This window comes from Pseudorasbora parva, chromosome 11, assembly GCF_024679245.1.
Source record: "Pseudorasbora parva isolate DD20220531a chromosome 11, ASM2467924v1, whole genome shotgun sequence".
NCBI classification, from domain to species: domain Eukaryota; kingdom Metazoa; phylum Chordata; class Actinopteri; order Cypriniformes; family Gobionidae; genus Pseudorasbora; species Pseudorasbora parva.
Window position 1 is genome coordinate 5,988,458 of NC_090182.1, and position 20,175 is coordinate 6,008,632.

Consider the following 20,175-nt stretch of genomic DNA (forward strand, 5'->3'; position numbering starts at 1 on the left):
GCGCAGTTTAAACCTCACCATTTTGATCAACGATTTCGGCCCTTAAACTGGTTTCAGCCACAATGTATTTTTGGTTGAATATTTCCAGTTCCTGAAATTTCATCACATCACTCCTATCACTACTCTCAGTTGAACAGCAGTGTTTGGGAAACCTTTCAAAAAACATAATAAAAAAAAAAGTCATTATTTTTGCATTTCCGTTTAGGGATGCTAGTGGTCCAGAGATGAGACAGCTTTTCTATGTCAAAAGATCATGGAAAAGTTGATTGTTATAACCTCTTCAATTCACATATCTTGTAAATGTTGTGACTTCTGACAATAATTTCAAGTGCGTCAGCCGTCCAGACTCTGCTTTCAAATAGGATCAGAATCTTATTGTTATTATTATGTTCTTCTTCCTCCCAGAAGGAAATGGATGTTTGTGTCGGTCTGGAGAGAGCGTGGGCTCCATCAGAGCAGCATTTATTGGCATGTGCAGCATTTTGATGAGTTGCTCATGAAGGATTGAGGCTTCTCAAATGAACGACAAGCATCTGTTCCAGTAACACTGAAGCGATCGTTTGATTTTCCCCTATAATTACGTTTGAGCAACAATCATGTAAGAACAGGAAGCTCTGGTTTGCCATCTTTATGCAGTGCCTTGTGAAATCGTTTTATTTTTTCCAAATTCTGTTTTTTCCGTTTTATTTTTTTGGACTCCACTAAATGAAATTTGAATCATCAAAATTTTATTTTAATTAATTAAAAAAAACAATTTTAATAATGTTTTTAAAACTAATTTCTATGAAATATACCCCCCCACACACAAATCTTGTGTTATTTTCTGGTAATCAAATTAAGACATAAAACATTAATTTAATTGATCTTTTAATCATATGAAATTAAACAAACTTTTTTTTTGTTCAACGATGCGGTGCACATTGAGCTTTACTGTTAAAATTAAAACATGGAGGAAAAATTATCAAGTTAAATGGTGACGTTAAACCAGACTTTTATTTTGACGGGTTTCTGTGTGTTTATGATATGATGGTAGTTTTCTCAGCTGAAACTGTAAAATGCTGAAGAAGCGGCTCTGGAGTTCGAACTCATGTTCGTTCATTCATGTCCTCATATGTGAGGAGGCAGAGGCTGAAAACACAGAGCGTCGTGCATGCTTCAGTGTGTGTGGGTGTGTGTAGGGATGTGACGTTGAGGACATTTCCCACCAGTTAAACGACATGTGACAACACCGGTATCACCGGAGGGGGCTTTTAAATAGCTAATTCTAAACTGAAAGTAACATGGACACAGCCGCTCGGGCATTCATAACGGAGCGGAGCAAAGCGATTGTTTTCAATGAATTCCTATAGAAGTTGAGCTGCCATAGGAATGATCTGAAAACACGTCAGTGGTCACGCACTGTGAATGACAGTGTGTGTGTATAGGGATGTGACAGTGAGGAACCTATGCTTGTCTAGTAAATACTTCTTGTTTTAAGAATTTTTAGATGTTTGGACTAGAAACAAGACAAAAATACTAAGTAAGAAAAGCATTTTTTTCAGTGTAATTTCTCATTTCTCCCTCAAAACTACTTTTACAGGTTTACTTGCATGGTTGATGCTTACCATTTCTGTTCTTGTAAATGTGTCCTGTTTTTCTCTCTTCAGGTTATACGTGTCACCAAAGAAGCAGGTTATGACACAACAGGGGCCTGAATCGCCACTGAAATGGTGTAGAAAAGTTCTCGATCACCCCAGTCCAGAGACTGAAGTCGCCTGTCGGACACTCATCAACCGACTAGATCAAAGTATGGAAACTTTACAAAATATGTGAATCAGTTGACATATAATAGAAACAATATTTTATGGTAATTTAACGGATGCTAACAAAACACAGTGTTTGTTGTATATAGATGAATAGAGAGTGGATCACAAGTGGACGACACTAAATACAGTTGACAATACAGTGAACAGGGTCTTGCTTTCTTAGTGTAGATTCTCATGTGGTCAAATGGGTTCGAACAGCCACAAAAGACCACCTATTGACCATTATGGGAATATGTAACGTTCATATGCAAGTTGTGTGAACTTATTTTAATCCATTAGATCGAAAGACCGGAAAAAGGCCATACATTTACCCATCGACAAAAGAGACGGATTAAAACACCGGTTGTAAACGGGAATGTCTCCCTCGTCTGCTTGTGATCCGATCAACTAAAACACGTCTTAATACCAGGTTTAAATAGTGCCACAGAAAGAGATAGTTATGAGATTTTTGAGTTGTTCACAATAAGATCTATAACGTGCACAGGGCTTAACTCAAGGATTTTTTTCTACTGCCCTGGCCACAAAAAAGAAAACGCTAAGTAGAAATAAATACAATGTTTATTGTTTTCAATGTTATTGACTCCTGTAACCTTGAATTGAAATAAATAAGCTTAATATGCCCTTTTAAATACCAGCGACATTTCACAATTCTTGTTTCCAATTTTGAAACCACCACACAAAACTACTAGCCAAACTTATTCAAATTCAAGTTCGATTCCCCATGGACAAAATTCAGACCTGTCCTACAAAATACATGAGAAGACATTCGCCAACTTCCATGCTGTCTTTAATGACGCCATGTGAAAATTTGTTTAAGACGATTAAATGAAAGTTTCAGTGAGAAGAAAAATGTCTCTCTTTAGCCTACCATCCAATTCACCAGCTACCACTGCTCTACACTGTTTGCCAAAAAAGGTTTAGAGTATAAATGCATGTATTTTTTTACACACCTGTTCGCAGTCTGAAAGCAGCAAGACAGTTTCTAGTTGGTAAGTAATAGATTCAAGAAAACACAATATTAATATTGCAGGTACAAACAATGTTGAATGCTCTGCAGAAACAAACACATAGTAATTAGTTAAAGGGATAGTTCATTCAAATTTTTTTTTCTGTCATTAATTTCTCACCCTCATGTCATTCCAAATCCGTAAGACCTTGTTTATAAGGTGTTATTTTGTTTGTTTTTTTGCACAAAATGTATTCTTGTCTCTTCATAACCATTAAGGTTGAACATTGGAAAGTGTAAATTAAATGTCTATGGAGGGGTCAGAGAGCTCTCATATTTCACCAAAAAGATCTGTATTTATGTTCTGAAGATGAACGAAGGTTTGGATCGACATGAGGGTGAGGAATTTATGACAGAATTTTTGTTTTTGGGTGAACTAACCCTTTAATGTCCCCCCCCCACACCTGAAATGTAAGCGTCTCTTTTTATATAATCCCATTAGTTACATTTCTTATAAGAATTACTCCTTTATGAAAGCAGGCATTTATTAAAGTCCCCCTGTATTCAGTAATTTTATCCCTTAACTCATCTTTGATCAAAGATGATCAAAATTTGACAAATTATATATGTAATATTTTTTCTTGTGAAATAATTTTTTTGTTGTTGCCGTAAAATAGCTTAAATATATCTCTATTCCCTTGCTTCATTTAGTATACTTGTTCCCATGAATATGCATATTATCCCCCCCTACACTCACTCACTCACACCCGTAGTAAATGCTGCACAATGGTATCGTTGTACAACGTCTGAATCTTATCGTTAATTGATATAATTAACCTTTTGCTTGACTACGTTATCAAAAAGTTAAAAATCTGTTGCTAATCTCACACAAACCATGTTTTCGTTTCATCATTTCCGAGTCTCTGTCCTTCTAACAAAAATTCTTTATACCTTAAAATAGCTTGAATATAACTCTACTCCCTTGCTTCATTTAGTATACGCGTTCCGAGTCTCTGTCCTTCAGATAATCAGCATCCTTAGAAACGCTTTGAACATATAGTTCATCATAACATCGTAATATACATAATACACTTGCTATTTTGCTTAATGTACCCGTTTTTTCACATCAACAGAAAAAAATACTAGGCTTCTCTTGAGACTCCTCTGCTTCAGAGAATAGGTAATGATATGATAAAGCTCGCCAGCAAGTTGACGTGATTGGTTACAAGATAGTTTGTAACACATAAAACACAGACACTGCAGTTTAAGGAGAAAATACTCAGCATTGGTGTTTATTTTGCACATGATTTAAAGAATAATAAAGTATATAAAGTCTAAAAGCGTATTAAAAACACCACATAGACAAATAAACAACATTAAAGGCGGGGTGAAACACTCAGTTTCAGTCAATCTCGAGTAGATTGACAGCAGGACGTCCGTCTCTGTGGTATGGACTGTATTTAGTGGCCTGTCATCATTTGTGTGTTTACTCGCAGTTTATGAGGACATGATTCGGTTTATGGACTATTGTATGCGACTAAACCTTAGCAGTAGCAAGCAAAACGGTTTTGCACATCAGATTAGTACATAGAACAGCAATGGAGTAACGTTAGCGCATTTGAATGACGAAGCACGCTTTGTGAGAATGCTAGGTTTATGTTTGGGTGGTTTTACAATAAACAAACTGACACCTATATTGGTCAGCTAAACAAATGTATTTAAACACACACCATAGATCGCATGCTCCATTGATAAATTAACTAACGTTATACACGATCGTGTCGTTTACTGATGTTTACTCACGCGACGGTAGCCAACAGCAGACATTTGAAGCAGTTTTACTCACCGGCTGCTTCCAAAGCAGGACCGAACCTTTATCGCTGGGACCGCTCCGTCAAAAACACACTTCTTTGGTATGATTTGGTAAAGTCCTGACAGCAGTGACCGTGGAGATCCACTTTTGCGACGCGACTAAAGCGTGATGTGACGCTTCCAGTCATTTCTGCGTTCAAATCGGTTCAAATGCAGCTCTGCCTTCCCAGAATGCTGTGCTAAAGCGTTGAAGTCGCTTGATGTCACCCATAGGAATAAAGTCGAGCGCGACGCGAACTATAACGACATAAGTGTTCACGGACGAGTGGATCTGCAGCTGAGAGCAGTGTTTATGGGCGTGCATTTCCTCTCTCGCCTCTGGTCAGGCGCGTGCGCACCCTTCCGCGAGAAGAGCCCGTACGGCCCATACAAGGACCTTCCGCTCTGTCAACGTCAAGCCGACCCATACTCGAAAAAAACTCTCCGAAACTTGTGAGAAACCGGAAGGAGTATTTTTGACACAGAAATACTCTATCAAACGCCCAACATTAGTTTTTGAAACTTGTCTATGTTTAGGATGAGAAACTAGATGTTTAACAGTGTAAAAAGCTCAGTATGCATGAAACAGCATTCCCCCCCTCCTTTAAAAACATGATTTTCACCACAGGGGGACTTTAACATTTGTCGTGTAATTTGCTCTGTCAAATCTTTGAGTCAAGTTTTGTGCATCCTTACATGTGAAATGACGAATGTAGAATTTAAAGGGATAGCTCACCCAAAAATGAAAATTGTCATTTACTCACCTTCATGTTGCTCCAAACCTGTTGGACTTTCTTTTTTCTGTGGAGCACAAAATATATTTTTAAAGAGAGTAAGAATTTTTAAAAGTTGGTGTGGTCCAAAACAACACCCCGCTGAACTTCATTGTATGGACAAAACGGCAACATGAGGGTGAATACAATTTTTTCATCTGGTTGTTAAATTATTTATTGTTTGTGTTTTGCAGCATCTAGATGGAAGAACGTGTACAGTAGCCCATCTCAGGCCGCTGAGGCTGGCGTCTCAGCATCCTCCTCTGCTGGGTACCTCAAATCAACTAACAAAACACTACTAACCTCTGGCAGCTCAGGTATGGCTTTAACCCGGTTCACTGCGCATCCCACGCCTCTTACCACAACACAAACACACACACCCATGCACACCCATTCAGTGGTGTGGACAGAGCTGCTATGACTTTGTTTGTGTTAAGTACACATAAAGCAAATGACAAGGTCAGATATCATGCATGAGGTTTCTGGCAAACATATCTGGCTGGCAAATTCCTCTTAACTTAGTCTTTAGCTGTGTGTTTCAAAACCTGTTTGGTGTGCGGTGTGAGCTGAAGTCACGAGTAACTGCGTCTGCATGAGTTTCTGCTGTTTAATGAACCTCACTGGTAGCCAGAAATGATTTTAGTTGCTTTGCTGCAGGCATGTGACTCACTTGCAGTTCTAGGGCTGGGCGATATGGACTAGAAATCACATTTTGGTATTTTTGGCTGAATGGCGATATACAGTATATATCTCTGTATTTTCCATGGAGTGGCTCAATGTTCAGTTTTGTTTTATAAGGCCCACCATAAGTAAATGAAGCTTGCAATGTGCTTTGTTTCACGGCTGGGGTTTCAGCAGCAACATTAAGTTTAACACACTCTTCAGACTGCAGTTTATGGCGATGTTGTAAAGGGTAAAAGAGACTTTTGGATGCAACACATTTAGGACATTCTCTACAGATTTGGGCATGGCAATTTTATTTGTATAGCACATTTCATACACAATGGCAATTCAGAGTGCCTAGCATAGAAATTAATTAAAATAGTGATAACACATGCATAAGAAATATGCATAAATGTGTAAGAATTAAAATAAAAACAAGGACAATTAAAATAGTTGTAAAGAGTAATTTTTATAATAAATCAAAATATAATGGTAATGCATAGATCCCTATCTGCCTGATTGTACATTCGGGTACCCCTATCTGAGATGGAAGAGATGGAGCAGGTTCGCAATGTCTCCTTGACCTTACAAGTGGGTCCAAGACGGGCTCCTGTACGGGTCGTGACCTTTGACCCGCAGGGCCTCCCCTTGCTTGAGTCCGCTGCACTGTCTGCAACAAGCAGAATGAAGCGAAGCACACTGCTCTCCTTTTCCAATCTCTTCCAGTCAGACAGCCCTAACCAAAAATAATAATCAGCAGATGCATAAGAAATAGAAATATACAGTTGCAAAGAGAATTCAAAAGAATAAAGTGATATATATATAAAATAACAATAACCAAAGATAAGAACAAAGGTAAACTAAAACAGTTATAAAAAGAATAAAAAGATGATGCATAGATAAGATAAGGAGCAATCAGTGGGACGTCCAGTGGCAAAGTGCTCATTCAATAAATGCACAGATAAACAGATGCAGATTAAATGGTTTTGATGCTGATATTTTATATTTGAATATAATCTCCAAATAATTGAACCAAGACTACAGCTGATTATTTTGATCGTTTAGATACTCTAGGCCGAATTTTATTTTCTGTATTAAAAAAAAAAAAAAAAACTATTCTTCATCCTGTCCATTGTCATCCTCCAAAAAATGTGCAAATTGAAAAAGTAAACATGTGGATGTATCTTTGTACTATGCCATATATTACACAGGGTTCGTACGGGTGCTTGAAATCCTTGAAAGTGCTTGAATTTTGATGTTGTGTTTTCAAGGTTTGAAAAGTGCTTGAATTTTGGATAAAGTGCTTAAAAATGCTTGAAATTGTAACTTTCTTTTACAACAAATAACTATCTGACTAAATAGTTTGTTTATTAAATGTAGAAATAAAACCTACAAAGGTTAGCTCAGTCCATAAAAATAGTGTCAGATGGTCATACAAGTAATTAGTGCATATGCATCGATAATGAAATATCCGAAACGATACCTCTCCTCTTTACACCTGCTGCTCTCCTCTCCGCCTCCGTCCGACAGGTTAACCCTCTGTCTGAACACTAACGTGGCGGCGCATTCTGCTTGATTTTATGACAGTGTGTTAGTGTGTGATCGGTCTGAATTTCGGGGTCAGGATTGCACATAATTCTACAAATTCCAGCAGATCCCGCGCTCATATCTGAAGTGCGCACATACCGTTATAAAGCCGACCTCTGACATACAAGTAAATAAATAAAAAAATAGCTCCTTTTCCCAGCTTATTAATGGTCAAATACACACAAAAAATGTTACAATGTTCATCTGGGTGTGTATTAATGTAAATACAGTCGAGTAACGGGAACAGTGTTTTGATTCCACACTCGCGTCTGGTCTTAAAGGGGCAGCAGTTATTCAAACTACAAAAAGACAAAAGATCACTTGCTGCTCTTTCCTGATTAACTTGAGTAACTTTAACAGATTAATATGCATTTAATTTTTACAATGAAAATCCAATGTTATTTTAAATTTGATAACTTTTTTAATTCAGTTTCTCACCTGAATATAGTTAGACCTAGGCCTACCTGATTTATTTGTGCTATTGTTTTTGCTTATTTGTTCTTATTTTATTACTGTTTTCTCTTCTTTTTACCATTTGAAGTCAAGCTTTCTTGTGCTGTATGTAAGCTACTGCAACACAATTACCCCGTTGTAGAACATGCACTGTAAGCATATTTGTGAGATAATTGTAATGGTAATTGATCAATGTTTATGAAAAAAAAAGCTTAAGCTTTATCATATAAAGTGATCTCTTCAGAAGAAATATTTGATTGCCTAGACTTTTAATAGACATACACACAAAAAAAGAAATTAATTAAAAATAGAAAAGGTCAATGAGCTGAATCTGATTGACTGTCTCCTCAAAGACGAATGTTTGCATTTTTTAAATTTTCAATAAATAAATTGAAAGTTAAGTGAACCCGTCGAGTGATTTTTAGGATAATTGTTTTTACAATAACCCCAAAGGCAGGTTAAATAGTAAGCACAGTCTACTTAGACAGTGATACATTTAAAAGAAATTTGGTTAAATATCTGATCCTTCTGCTTTACGAAACACAATTTTGGCTGTTTATAGCATTATTATCTTTTTAATGTGATGATGACACTAAATAATAATTTTGACAATGTATTGGTATGTAATTTACAGCGGTGTTAGGTGCTGGAAAAATCTTTAAAATGGACCTTGAAAGTGCTTGAAAAGTGCTTGAATTTGACCTTTGAAAAGGTGTACGAACCCTGATTATATGAAAAAGCGGTTAAAATATAAACATTAGGCCTTACATTTTGCTGACGGTAAAAAAACACAAAATCCCATACAACATTTATTCATCTGAACAAATTTTTACATATTACCGATGCAAGTCACTTTACAGTTACTAATCTCATAAAAATACAATTGTTAAACATGCATTTAACGTGCATCAAAATCCCATTATATTGCATTCAGTCTGTTTTGACGTCACCGCACCGGCACTCATTCGGTGAAGTGAAGTTTAACAGAGCATGCGTTAACATGACAACGATGTACGAAAAACAAAAGTTTTTCCTTTGGATATTTCACAAACAGCCGACAAAGTTGTCAAAATGGTCCCCATTTACACGGATCCACAAAAACAAAACACTTTTCGTTTTTCGCCTATAGACTGAACATGTAACACGCATGCGAATGATGTCACTGTTTTCACAAATTCACATTTTTGTAGAAACGATAAGAATATAGTTTTCAAAGGTGTGTTTTTAGGCCCCCAAAACTTTGTAGTCATGTAAATGAACAGCCAAAACGTATAAGTTTTGCATTTTGGGTTAAAAACGGTGTCGCTTGGTGTCAGAATGAACCTTTATGCAAAACAGAAAATACTGTGTGAGTTTCTAGCATTACAGATAGGAGTATAAGTCAAGTGCAAATTGTGCCCTGGGGAAAGCACATCTCAGATGTGTTAAACAACACACACATCTGACAGCACAAGCTGCTGTAAATGCTTATGAGTTTGAAGCCGAATATAAAGCGTTTCCCACAGCAGTTCACTCTGTGCCCTTCTGTGCTTTCCCACAAATGTGTTACTCACAAATGGAAAGTGTCGTGACTGGCGGATGTTTTCTGTGCAGAGCACGCAGATGCGATCCGATAATCAGATCCGTTGACGATTCTTTTTATCTATTAGTATCAGTTTCATTGATTAGTTGCAGCCCTAATATTGAGCTTGTTCTCTGTTGTGTACAGGTCACATGGGAGTCAACTCCGCTCTCAGCTCACAGTCCTCTATTGATAGTGAATTAAGCACCTCGGATGACTCCATCTCCATGGGCTATAAGCTTCAGGATCTGACTGATGTTCAGATTATGGCTCGTCTGCAGGAGGAGAGTAAGTATGCTTCACCAGACACAAATCCAGACAGACCCTGAGGGGGTTTACCTCAGTGCACCACTTATTGATGCAAAATGCAAATAAGTAAAGGGTATGAAAATGCTTTCTATTCCTGTCATTTTGTTTTGTAACTCACTGGGTGCGTTTACATGCACGTTTTTTAAGCCGATTATGCCTAATAAGATGACAATGAACATGGTCATGTAAACGCGGTGACCCTTTTTCTTTCATCGGAGTAAGGTCATAAACTGGTGGAGACAGGTAGTTTTTTGCCTCTTACCTCGATTTCGTGCTGCATGTTAACGCATTAACCTGCTTTCTGTCGGCTTATTGAAGTGCGCATGTGTGATAGGTGACAAAAAACGCAAACTTAGAGCAGATTTACATGCATCCAGATAGAGCGAGCTAGCGTTTTTTGCGTGAAATAAGGACATGTATCACAAACGCAGACTTTTTTAAGACCCAGCAAATTGTAAAGATGTGTTCGATCAGCAAAAGTAGAAAACGTTCAGTCTAGGGGTGTCCCCGACTAAGGATTAACACATTCGAATCAGAATTTTCGATTCTCTATGGTCGACCGATAGTCGAATCATCTGTGTGTGTGTAAACCATAGACCGGAAAAAAATAAACGGTAAAAACGGGTTGGGAAGGGCAGGACACTAGTCAGCTGGAGGCTAAGACTATTTTTATTTTACTTTACACACGGCACACAGCCACCACTTTTAATAAAGTGATCAAAACTAGGCTACACTACACATTCGTAAATTAACAGTTCTCTCATAACATTTAAAAGCCGCGATCGAAACACAGAACATCACACAAATATATAAAAGAACATTTTGATAAATAAACCTAAAAATATACCTGCCTAGAGAGGAAAAGAACACTGAGTGAGTTTATATGCTCGTCCTTAAGCCGATTGTGCCTAAAGGCGGTCGCACACCGGACTGAAGCTCAGCGCCGTGTCTCAGGATCTCACACCAGGCAGACGTGAACATCACGCGCGAGCACAATTTTGAATCGACTTCTGACAGAAGAGCTGCACGATGAGTGTATCTTGTAGCACAGGGTGAAATCAGTATGTACATTCACGATTTGAGGGAAATATACATTTAATCGCCGCGGTCTGGCATCGAATGCCACCGTCGGTGTGTGTGTGTTCGAAGGCGAGACGCATCCGGTGCGAAGCTCAGTGCCCTTAAAAGGGCGATCGCTCAGCGCTGCGACACGTCTATAACACTAATATTGAGCACCCCCATATTGCCAAAATGGTATGATCCTCGTTTCATAACACCCGCGAAGATTCAACCATGAGATCAGTGGTCGAATCCGGTCCTGCATATCGATGCATCGAATCTTCGACTATTAGGGGTCACCCCGAGTTCAGTCAAAGCGTTGCATCTGTAACCGCATGAGGGATAATATGAGCCGTAAATCTCCCGCTGACACGCTTTATTTAACATCACAATTGACGGATCACATTAGGAAAACTCTGAGTCAGACATGGACATTATTATTTTTGACGTCACTACAAGAAAATAACCCAGTTTGTTAATAAAGTCATGTAAACGTGGTATACTTGCATTGTCAGTTTACTGATGTGCATGCAAACGGGGAAAACTGGTTATTTCAATAGGAAATAATACTCAAATAAATAAAACTCAAATATTTGGAGTTTTTAGCTTACTGGTGTGCATGTAAACGCAGTGTTTCAACAGCAAAATCTGATTATGGTTCAAGATAATAGTAGACTGCTGTTATTTGTGTATCGAGAACACATTTGGAGATTAACTTGAGTCTGTTGTGTAATTATTACACAGCAGTTGAGGCTGAAAACTAGTTCTATTATCTGACAAACCATATGGGTTTGTAGTCTGCAGATGATTTGACAAAATATTGGTTCATTTTAAAAGGAAATCAAAACTGACCTGGTTTACTTAATTCCAGTTCCTGAGCTTGGGTAATTTTATGTAGTATTTAATTTCCAGTTAACTTCCACAATTCCTTGCTATTTCAAAATTAATTCCCTGCATAACATGTTTCCTGTTGAAATCTGCACTTTGGTCATGGATGAAATGTAGACGGTTCAGCTCAATCAGTCTTTCATTATAAAATCTATACATCTCTGAGTGTACTGAAGTCAACATACTCTTATTAAATGAAACTTCTACAGCTTGCAAGCTACATTCACCAAACTCAGCATAGCACACTTGTCAGAATGTACTGAAAGTCTGTACTTTTTAACTGATTAGGCTTAAAATCCCATAGACTTCCAAAGAAAATGTCTCTCTGTAATACCTTTTGTTCAGCCTGTGTCAATGAAACTTGGCTCTAGGGATGTTAGTACTGCAGTCAGAAAGGTCAGTTCCAGTGTAGCTAGAGTATCATTAGTATGATGGACAGGCGGCTGCTTTCTATGTGCACGTGTTCTGTGAAAAGCACTTCAGTAGTAAAGCAGATATGCACCTGAAAGGTCAGGTGTACTTCAAAATCTTTAGTATTTAAAGGGACAGTTCACCCCAAAATGAAAATCGCTCACCCTCATGTCATTCCAAACCCGAAAGACTTTGCATCACGTTTGAGCTTCAGCGAGAACCAATGAGGTTCATTCTCGTGTTACGCAGCACCTTGAGCTTCAGCGAGAACCAATGAGGTTCATTCTCGTGTTATGCATCGCCTTTGAGCTTCAGCGAGAACCAATGAGGTTCATTCTCATGTTACGCATCACCTTTGAGCTTCAGCGAGAACCAATGAGGTTCATTCTCGTGTTACGCATCACCTTTGAGCTTCAGCGAGAGCCAATGAGGTTCATTCTCGTGTTACGCATCGCCTTTGAGCTTCAGCGAGAACCATTGAGGTTCATTCTCGTGTTACGCATCACCTTTGAGCTTCAGCGAGAACCAATGAGGTTCATTCTCATGTTACGCATCGCCTTTGAGCGTCAGCGAGAACCAATGAGGTTCATTCTCGTGTTACGCATCATGTTTGAGCTTCAGCAAGAACCAATGAGGTTTATTCTCGTGTTACGCATCACCTTTGAGCTTCAGCGAGAACCAATGAGGTTCGTTCTCGTGTTATGCATCGCCTTTGAGCTTCAGCGAGAACCAATGAGGTTCATTCTCATGTTACGCATCGCCTTTGAGCGTCAGCGAGAACCAATGAGGTTCATTCTCGTGTTACGCATCATGTTTGAGCTTCAGCGAGAGCCAATGAGGTTCATTCTCGTGTTACGCATCATGTTTGAGCTTCAGCGAGAGCCAATGAGGTTCATTCTCATGTTACGCATCACCTTGAGCTTCAGCGAGAACCAATGAGGTTCGTTCTCGTGTTATGCATCGCCTTTGAGCTTCAGCGAGAACCAATGAGGTTCATTCTCATGTTACGCATCACCTTTGAGCTTCAGCGAGAACCAATGAGGTTTATTCTCGTGTTACGCATCATGTTTGAGCTTCAGCAAGAACCAATGAGGTTCATTCTCGTGTTACGCATCGCCTTTGAGCTTCAGCGAGAACCAATGAGGTTCATTCTCGTGTTACGCATCGCCTTTGAGCTTCAGCGAGAACCAATGAGGTTCATTCTCGTGTTACGCATCGCCTTTGAGCTTCAGCGAGAACCAATGAGGTTCATTCTCGTTCTGTAAAAAAAGTTTGAAGAGAAAGTTAGAATGACATTAGGGCGAGTAATTAATGACATGAACTATCCTTTTAAATATTGCACCAACTTATAAAATTGGTTTTGTTTTCAAGTTTTTGTTGTTATAATAATACTAATGTCAGCCGTTTCATATTACGTTTTTTTCTGCACTATTACATCCAATGGTGTGTGTTTGTGTTTGTGTTTGTAAGGTCTCCGGCAGGACTACGCCTCGACCTCGGCCTCACGCCGCAGCTCCTCGGCCTCCCTGCAGTCTCTGCGCCGCGGCACCTACAGCGATCAGGAGTTCGACTCCTACAGTCAGGAAGATGAGGAGGATGAGTGCTGCTCTCTGCCACAGCGTCTCCAGCGCTACTCGCCCTCGCCCCACAGCTCGCCCCGCTGTCTCTCTCCCAACACACTGGCGGAGTACAGCCGGCTCGCCGCCCCGCGGCCACGCATGTCCCGCCGCTCCCTACAGGGCCCTGGGTCTAAGAGTGAGGGTAGGACATTTAGCGTTCATCAGATATGAAATCACCATTTTGTGGTAAACATAAGCCTGGTTGAAATCCTATGTTAAAGGGATAGTTCACTTTAAAATAAAAATTCTGTCATCTTTTACTCACCCTCAAGTTGTTTCAACCCGGTATGAATTTCTTTCTTCAGCTGAACACAAGGGAAGATATTTTGCTGGAGCCATTGACTTCCATAGTATTTTTTTGTCCTACTATGGAAGTCAATGGCTCCAGTTAACTGTTTGGTTACTGACATTCTTCAAAATATCTTCCCTTGTGTTCAGCTGAAGAAAGAAATTCATACAGGGTTGAAACAACTTGAGGGTGAGTTAAGGATGACAGAATATTCATTTTAAAGTGAACTATCCCTTTAAAGGAACACTCCACCGTTTTTAGAAATAGGGCTTATTCAACTTCTTTCCAACAATAGATATGTGCATTTTTTTGTCTCAGTGCATGCATTGCTTTAGTTCGGACGGGTCGCTGCTAGCTTAGCTTAGCATAATGAATGGAATCCTATGTTGCCAGCTAGCATGTCCCAAGTAAAAGTTAACAAAAAAAAGAAAAACCCCATCTAATGGCATTATTATAAGCATTATTTCTAAAAACACTGGAGTGTTCCTTTGAGGCAATTTGCTTGTACAACAGAAGTGATTGATGAACTAAATTATGGATGCTCAATATTAAGGATCATTGATGCTGTGTTGTAGAATGAAGACATTTTTATTTGATGGGGTCATAATCAGATTTTTTTTTCTGGATGTTAGTTTATACCATGGGTGTTCAAACACTGTCCTGCAGAGTTTAGCGCCAACTTTCCTCAACACACCTGCCTAGAAGTTTCTATAATCCCTAAAAAGACCATGATCAGCTGGGTCAGATGTGTTTAATTGGGGTTGGAGCTAAACTTTGCAGGACAGTGGCCCTCCAGCATCAGGATTGGACACCCCTGGCTTATACAGTTAGCACACATTTGAACTTTTTGGTGCAAAGAAATATGTAAAATTTTTAATTTTGCGAAGGATATATTGCGTCAAGGGTTTGCAATAACCAAGTCTAATCACCTTGTATTTATATAGCGCTTTATACAGTAAAGCGTCAAAAAGCATCTTCAAAGAAATAAACAGGAAAATAACGATCAATGATACAAACTTTAGCAAATATGAGACCAAATTTAATTCTTTTGTGAAGCATCTCTACAGAAGACGGTGTCATTCAGATCAATTCTCAAGTTTTTTTTTCTTATCTGATAGGACCATTTATAGTCAAATAAATTATATTTCTGAATATTAAGTGTTTTTTTTAAACACCAACTTAGCAAGCCAAAGGTAACAGTAGCAACAGTAAGATGAACTAAAGCGGCACATATTCAACTTGAGTAAACGCATACATTTGATTAGCAGAACAATGATGCACTTGGGACTGGTTTCACAGACAGGGCTTAGACTAAGCCAGGATTAGACCTTAGTTCAAGTAGGACATTTAAAGGGTTAGTTCACCCAAAAATTATTTCATTAATTACTCACCCTCATGTCGTTGGACACCCGTAAGACCTTCGTTCATCTTCAGAACACAAATTAAGATATTTTTGTTGAAAGCTGAGAAAGGCTTCAGAAAGGCCTCCATTGGCATTCAGTATATTCCCACTCACAGGACCCATAAAGGCACTAAAGACTTCGTTACAAAGTCCATCTCACTACAGTGGCTGTACAATCATTTTAGTGCCTTTGTGGGTCTTGTGAGTGTAAATGTACTGAATGCTAATGGAGGCCTTTCTGAAGCCTTTCTCAGTTTTCAACAAAAATATCTTAATTTGTGTTCCGAAGATGAACGAAGGTCTTACGGGTGTCCAACGACATGAGGGGGAGTAATTAATGAAATAATTCTCATTTTTGGGTGAACTAACCCTTTAAGTAGCTTTTATAAATGTGACACCATTTTCAATCAAAAATTGAACACTTTTTATGCGTTTTGGCTGTTTATTTGCACGACAAAGGTGAAAAGTGCAGGTTTTTGAAAGCAATAGCTATACCCTTACAGTGTTTCTTTACAAAGTGACATCGCCATCTACTGGCCTGTCAGCGTAATACAGCCTTTTTTCCGTGGATGCCTATGAACAGGGATCGTTTTGACAATGTTGTCTGTTCACGAAAAGCGTAAAGGTTTTTAGTTCACCATTTTCGTGTAAACGTTCCATAGTTTACTATGAAATCACACTGTAACTTTTGGAACTAAAAACTTGTCCAAAAAGACCATTGATTGAAAGTTTGAGTCCTTTAAATTCTATCAGAAACTACGTATGACCACCTCTATTTACACAGCAATCTTGCCTATTGGGTAATCAGGAACTATGCCGATGCTCACTGAGCAAAGTGAGAACTCAATAGATACTGTTATTCCGAAATTCTATAAGTACTTTACTTTTATCATTACCTCTGTGCTCATTTTGGTCTAATCTTGACACCACATTTTGGTGCAAATGGTTCTGTAACCGTGTAATGCATCTGTGCAAAGAGGCTGTTATTAAAGAATGGGGAATTTAAATCTTTATTTGATCTGTCAGCACAGCCACAAAAAAAGCACTGGTACTAACTTTACATATGAAAAGGTGTTTGGAGGTCTTAAAGGTTTAGTTCACCCAAAAAATGAAATTGATGTCATTAACTCCTCACCCTAATGTCGTTCCACACCTGTAAGACCTCCGTTCATCTTCAGACACAGTTTAAGATATTATATTTAACCCGAGAGCGTATCTAAGTGTATGCACACTATACTGTCCATGTCCAGAAAGGCAATAAAAACATCATCAAAGTAGTCCATATGAGACCTCAGTGGGTTAGTTAGAGTCTCTTGAAGCATCGAAAATACATTTTGGTCCAAAAATAACAAAAACTACGACTTTATTCAGCATTGTCTTCTCCGGGTTTGTTTTCAATCCTCAAATAAAGATTCGAACGGTTATGAATCAGCGCAATTGAGGATTGAAAACAAACCCAGAAGAGAAGACAATGTTGAATAAAGTCGTAGTTTTTGTTATTTTTGGACCAAAATGTATTTTCGATGCTTCAAGAGACTCTAATTAACCCACTGATGTCTCATATGGACTACTGTGATGATGTTTTTATTCCCTTTCTGGACATGGACAGTATAGTGTGCATTCACTTGCATACGCTCTCTGGATAAATATAAAATATCTTAAACTGTGTCTGAAGATGAACGGAGGTCTTACAGGTGTGGAACAACATTAGGGCGAGGAGTAAATGACATCAATTTCATTTTTGGGTAAACAAACCCTTTAAAGGCTCTGCAACAAAAACTACCCGCCTACCTTAGGCTTAGACAGGAGGAAAGTAGTCATGATAAACTATATAGGTGGACCTCAGGGAAAACACGGCATGGTACAAACCCTTAAAAACTGTCGATTGGCTGATCAGCACTGCACCTGCATGTATTCCTTCTGCATTTCAAACAGCAAGGTAATCTCAATGGGCAGGCAGTGTGTAAAGCAGGCTGTGTGTGTGGTTTTCAGAGGAGCTCAGGCACAGCATGCCTAACCTGACCCCGCGCACCAGCCTGCACTCTCTGGAGGCAGTCAGAAACAGCCGCAGCATGGAGGCTAACTTACAGAGTTCAGGCAACCGCACGTCCCATCTGCCCCACTCCCCTACAGGTTGGTACCCCACTCCTCTGCTTCACCTTTACCCTTATCCCTATTCCTCATCTGCAGCTGTGTAATAATGATGTGCCTCTAACCCAGGGGTTTTCAAACTTTATGATTCCAAGGACCCCCAAATACGATGAATCTTTTATGAGGGACCCCCTTCCTAAAATGCATATATTTATTATGAATGAGAAAACATTAAGTATAGCCAATTCAGGTTAAGAAACAATACCTTGTATTTATAATGCCACACTTACTATTTAACAGTTTAAATAGTAAGTGTGGCATTATAAATACAACATTGTTTCCAAACTTAAATTGGCTATACTTAATGTTAAATGAATAAACCTTAAGAACATTTTCAATTAAAAATTATTTGAAAAAGCAGCTTTCCCAATGAATACATAATGTGTTAAGAATACTGCCTTACAACTCCAGTGTGTAAGATAAAGGGGACTTTAGTGAGAAAAAAATCACTAGAAAAAAAATGCAAACATATACAATTCTGGAAAGTGTATATGGCAAGAAAGGAGAGAAACATTTAGAAGTGTTCGATAGACTTAAACCATTTCTGCTTTGTCTTTTTTATTCTCTTAAATTTTCTGGGGACCCCTTAAAACCTCCCTAGTTGTCCCCGGACCCCAGTTTGAAAACCCCTAACCTAACCCACCCTTTCAAGAGCTCCTGTGTCCACAACCCCATAATCCCCATCGTAGTGGTGAGGTGAATGGATGTTGAGTTGTACAGGTGTGTGTCTGGTTTCTGTTTGACCACTCCTTGACTCGGAACCATTGTTAAACTGACAATACACTATTGGTCTAGTTTCTCCTCCCCTCACATCCATTATCTCTCACACCGCTCGTCTGCGGTTAAAACCTGTTGCACCTGTAGTGGCAGTTTGAGCCACTATAGCACATCCTTTGATGTCCAGGGATGACGTATTTTGGTAAGCAAACTTGGAAGTTATCAATCTTGACAACACAATTTTTCATTCAAAAAAATCTTCATCATGCTGATGTTTTGTGATTGTTTTGTCTTGAAGCTTAAATTCAGTCGGCATACGTCAAAAGCTAAACGTAGGCTATAAACAAACTACACCATGGTCACATGACTTCAATATCACCATCACTAAGCTTACAACATTGCCTTCAGTCTTCAGTCAGAAAACCATTCCATAAAAGTTAGTTAGAATAGTTTGCAAGTTTATAGCAAACTAGCGAGATGTAGTAGATGAGTTTAACTGTTCGGCTGATGACGTTTAATGTCCCTGGGAACCTCTGTAGTCCCATTTTGCCACTTGTTAGCTGGGTTAGTATCTTTTGAAACTTAACGATTCAGATTCTGCTTATTGATTCCTACTTTTGATTCCAATAAGGTAAAAAAAAGTCATATTGCAAAACATTTAATTGAATACCATTAATAAATCTACAGGCTAAAGAACATTTAGGAACTTTTGCCTATGGTTTAAAGGAGTGGTTCCGTGTTTTTTTTTCTTTCTAGGCTTTGCTGTGTTTATGGGGTGCAGTATAACATGTCTTTATGCTTCTTTTCTTTTCTTTTTTAACGCCGTATTTTTCTTCTATGCTCCCTTTATTCCACACCGCTGTCTCCACTGTCCTTTGAACGGCTCGTTTGCTTCCTGCTTCTATGAAGCCCATCCCTCCGAAAAACGCAATGGTCTTAGATTGGTCAGATGGCCAAATGTAGTTTCCTGTATTTTTATTGGCTGAAGTGCACAGGTTGCCGGAAACGCCACGGCCCTTCCCATTACGGGCAGAAGTCACATCTGCGGAGACTAGCGAGGGTCTATGATGTCACCAACCCAGGAAGAAGCTCGTTGTAGTCCAAACCGGCCGCTTTTGTAGGCAATAAACTGCCATAACTTTAAAAGACAATATCTCCGTTTGCATCGAACTTTCAGCGCTGTAACTTTGCAGATACTGTTTATGCTTAAGCAGCAACATTACACACTAACTAAAGTTAAAAAAGTCAAATCGCATGCAACCACCCCTTTAAAACAAACTAGCTTCACTAATATAAATGTCAAGCCTTTTTAAAGGCAAGTGAACACTTGCATAAATATAAACGGCTGAACTTTGATGCGATTGAAAGTGTTTTCAGGTGTTCAGGTTCAGAAACTGTAATCAAATGTACAATAACACTGCGCACACACAAAAAAAGGTTATAACCAAAATATACATTACAAATATAGTTACATAAGTTATTCAGTCAAGAACAGCGAGTGATTTTTCTGTCTTTAGTTGTTTGATTAACGTTATTATAGTGACGGAAGCAGGGATATTAGGCTGCTGTCACTTTAAGAGCTGCACGGATCCAATATACTGTTACACCTGTTTTCGTTCTCAATTTTCATTCACTTAAAGGAACATGCCACTTTATTTGAAAATAGGCTAATTTTCCAACTCCCCTAAAGT

The 20,175-nt window shown here is 38.8% G+C and overlaps 1 protein-coding gene across 1 annotated transcript in view; it reads left to right on the top strand.

Annotated features, from left to right (window-relative positions):
- zgc:66447 (SLAIN motif-containing protein-like) overlaps nt 1-20,175 on the top strand; it is a 42,738-nt gene that overhangs the window by 14,147 nt on the left and 8,416 nt on the right. Inside the window, exons 3-7 of the mRNA XM_067456879.1 lie at nt 1,647-1,786; nt 5,570-5,692; nt 9,787-9,927; nt 13,777-14,067; nt 17,609-17,749. Of these exons, the coding sequence (XP_067312980.1) occupies nt 1,647-1,786; nt 5,570-5,692; nt 9,787-9,927; nt 13,777-14,067; nt 17,609-17,749 (836 nt within the window). The remainder of the gene's footprint in view (nt 1-1,646; nt 1,787-5,569; nt 5,693-9,786; nt 9,928-13,776; nt 14,068-17,608; nt 17,750-20,175) is intronic.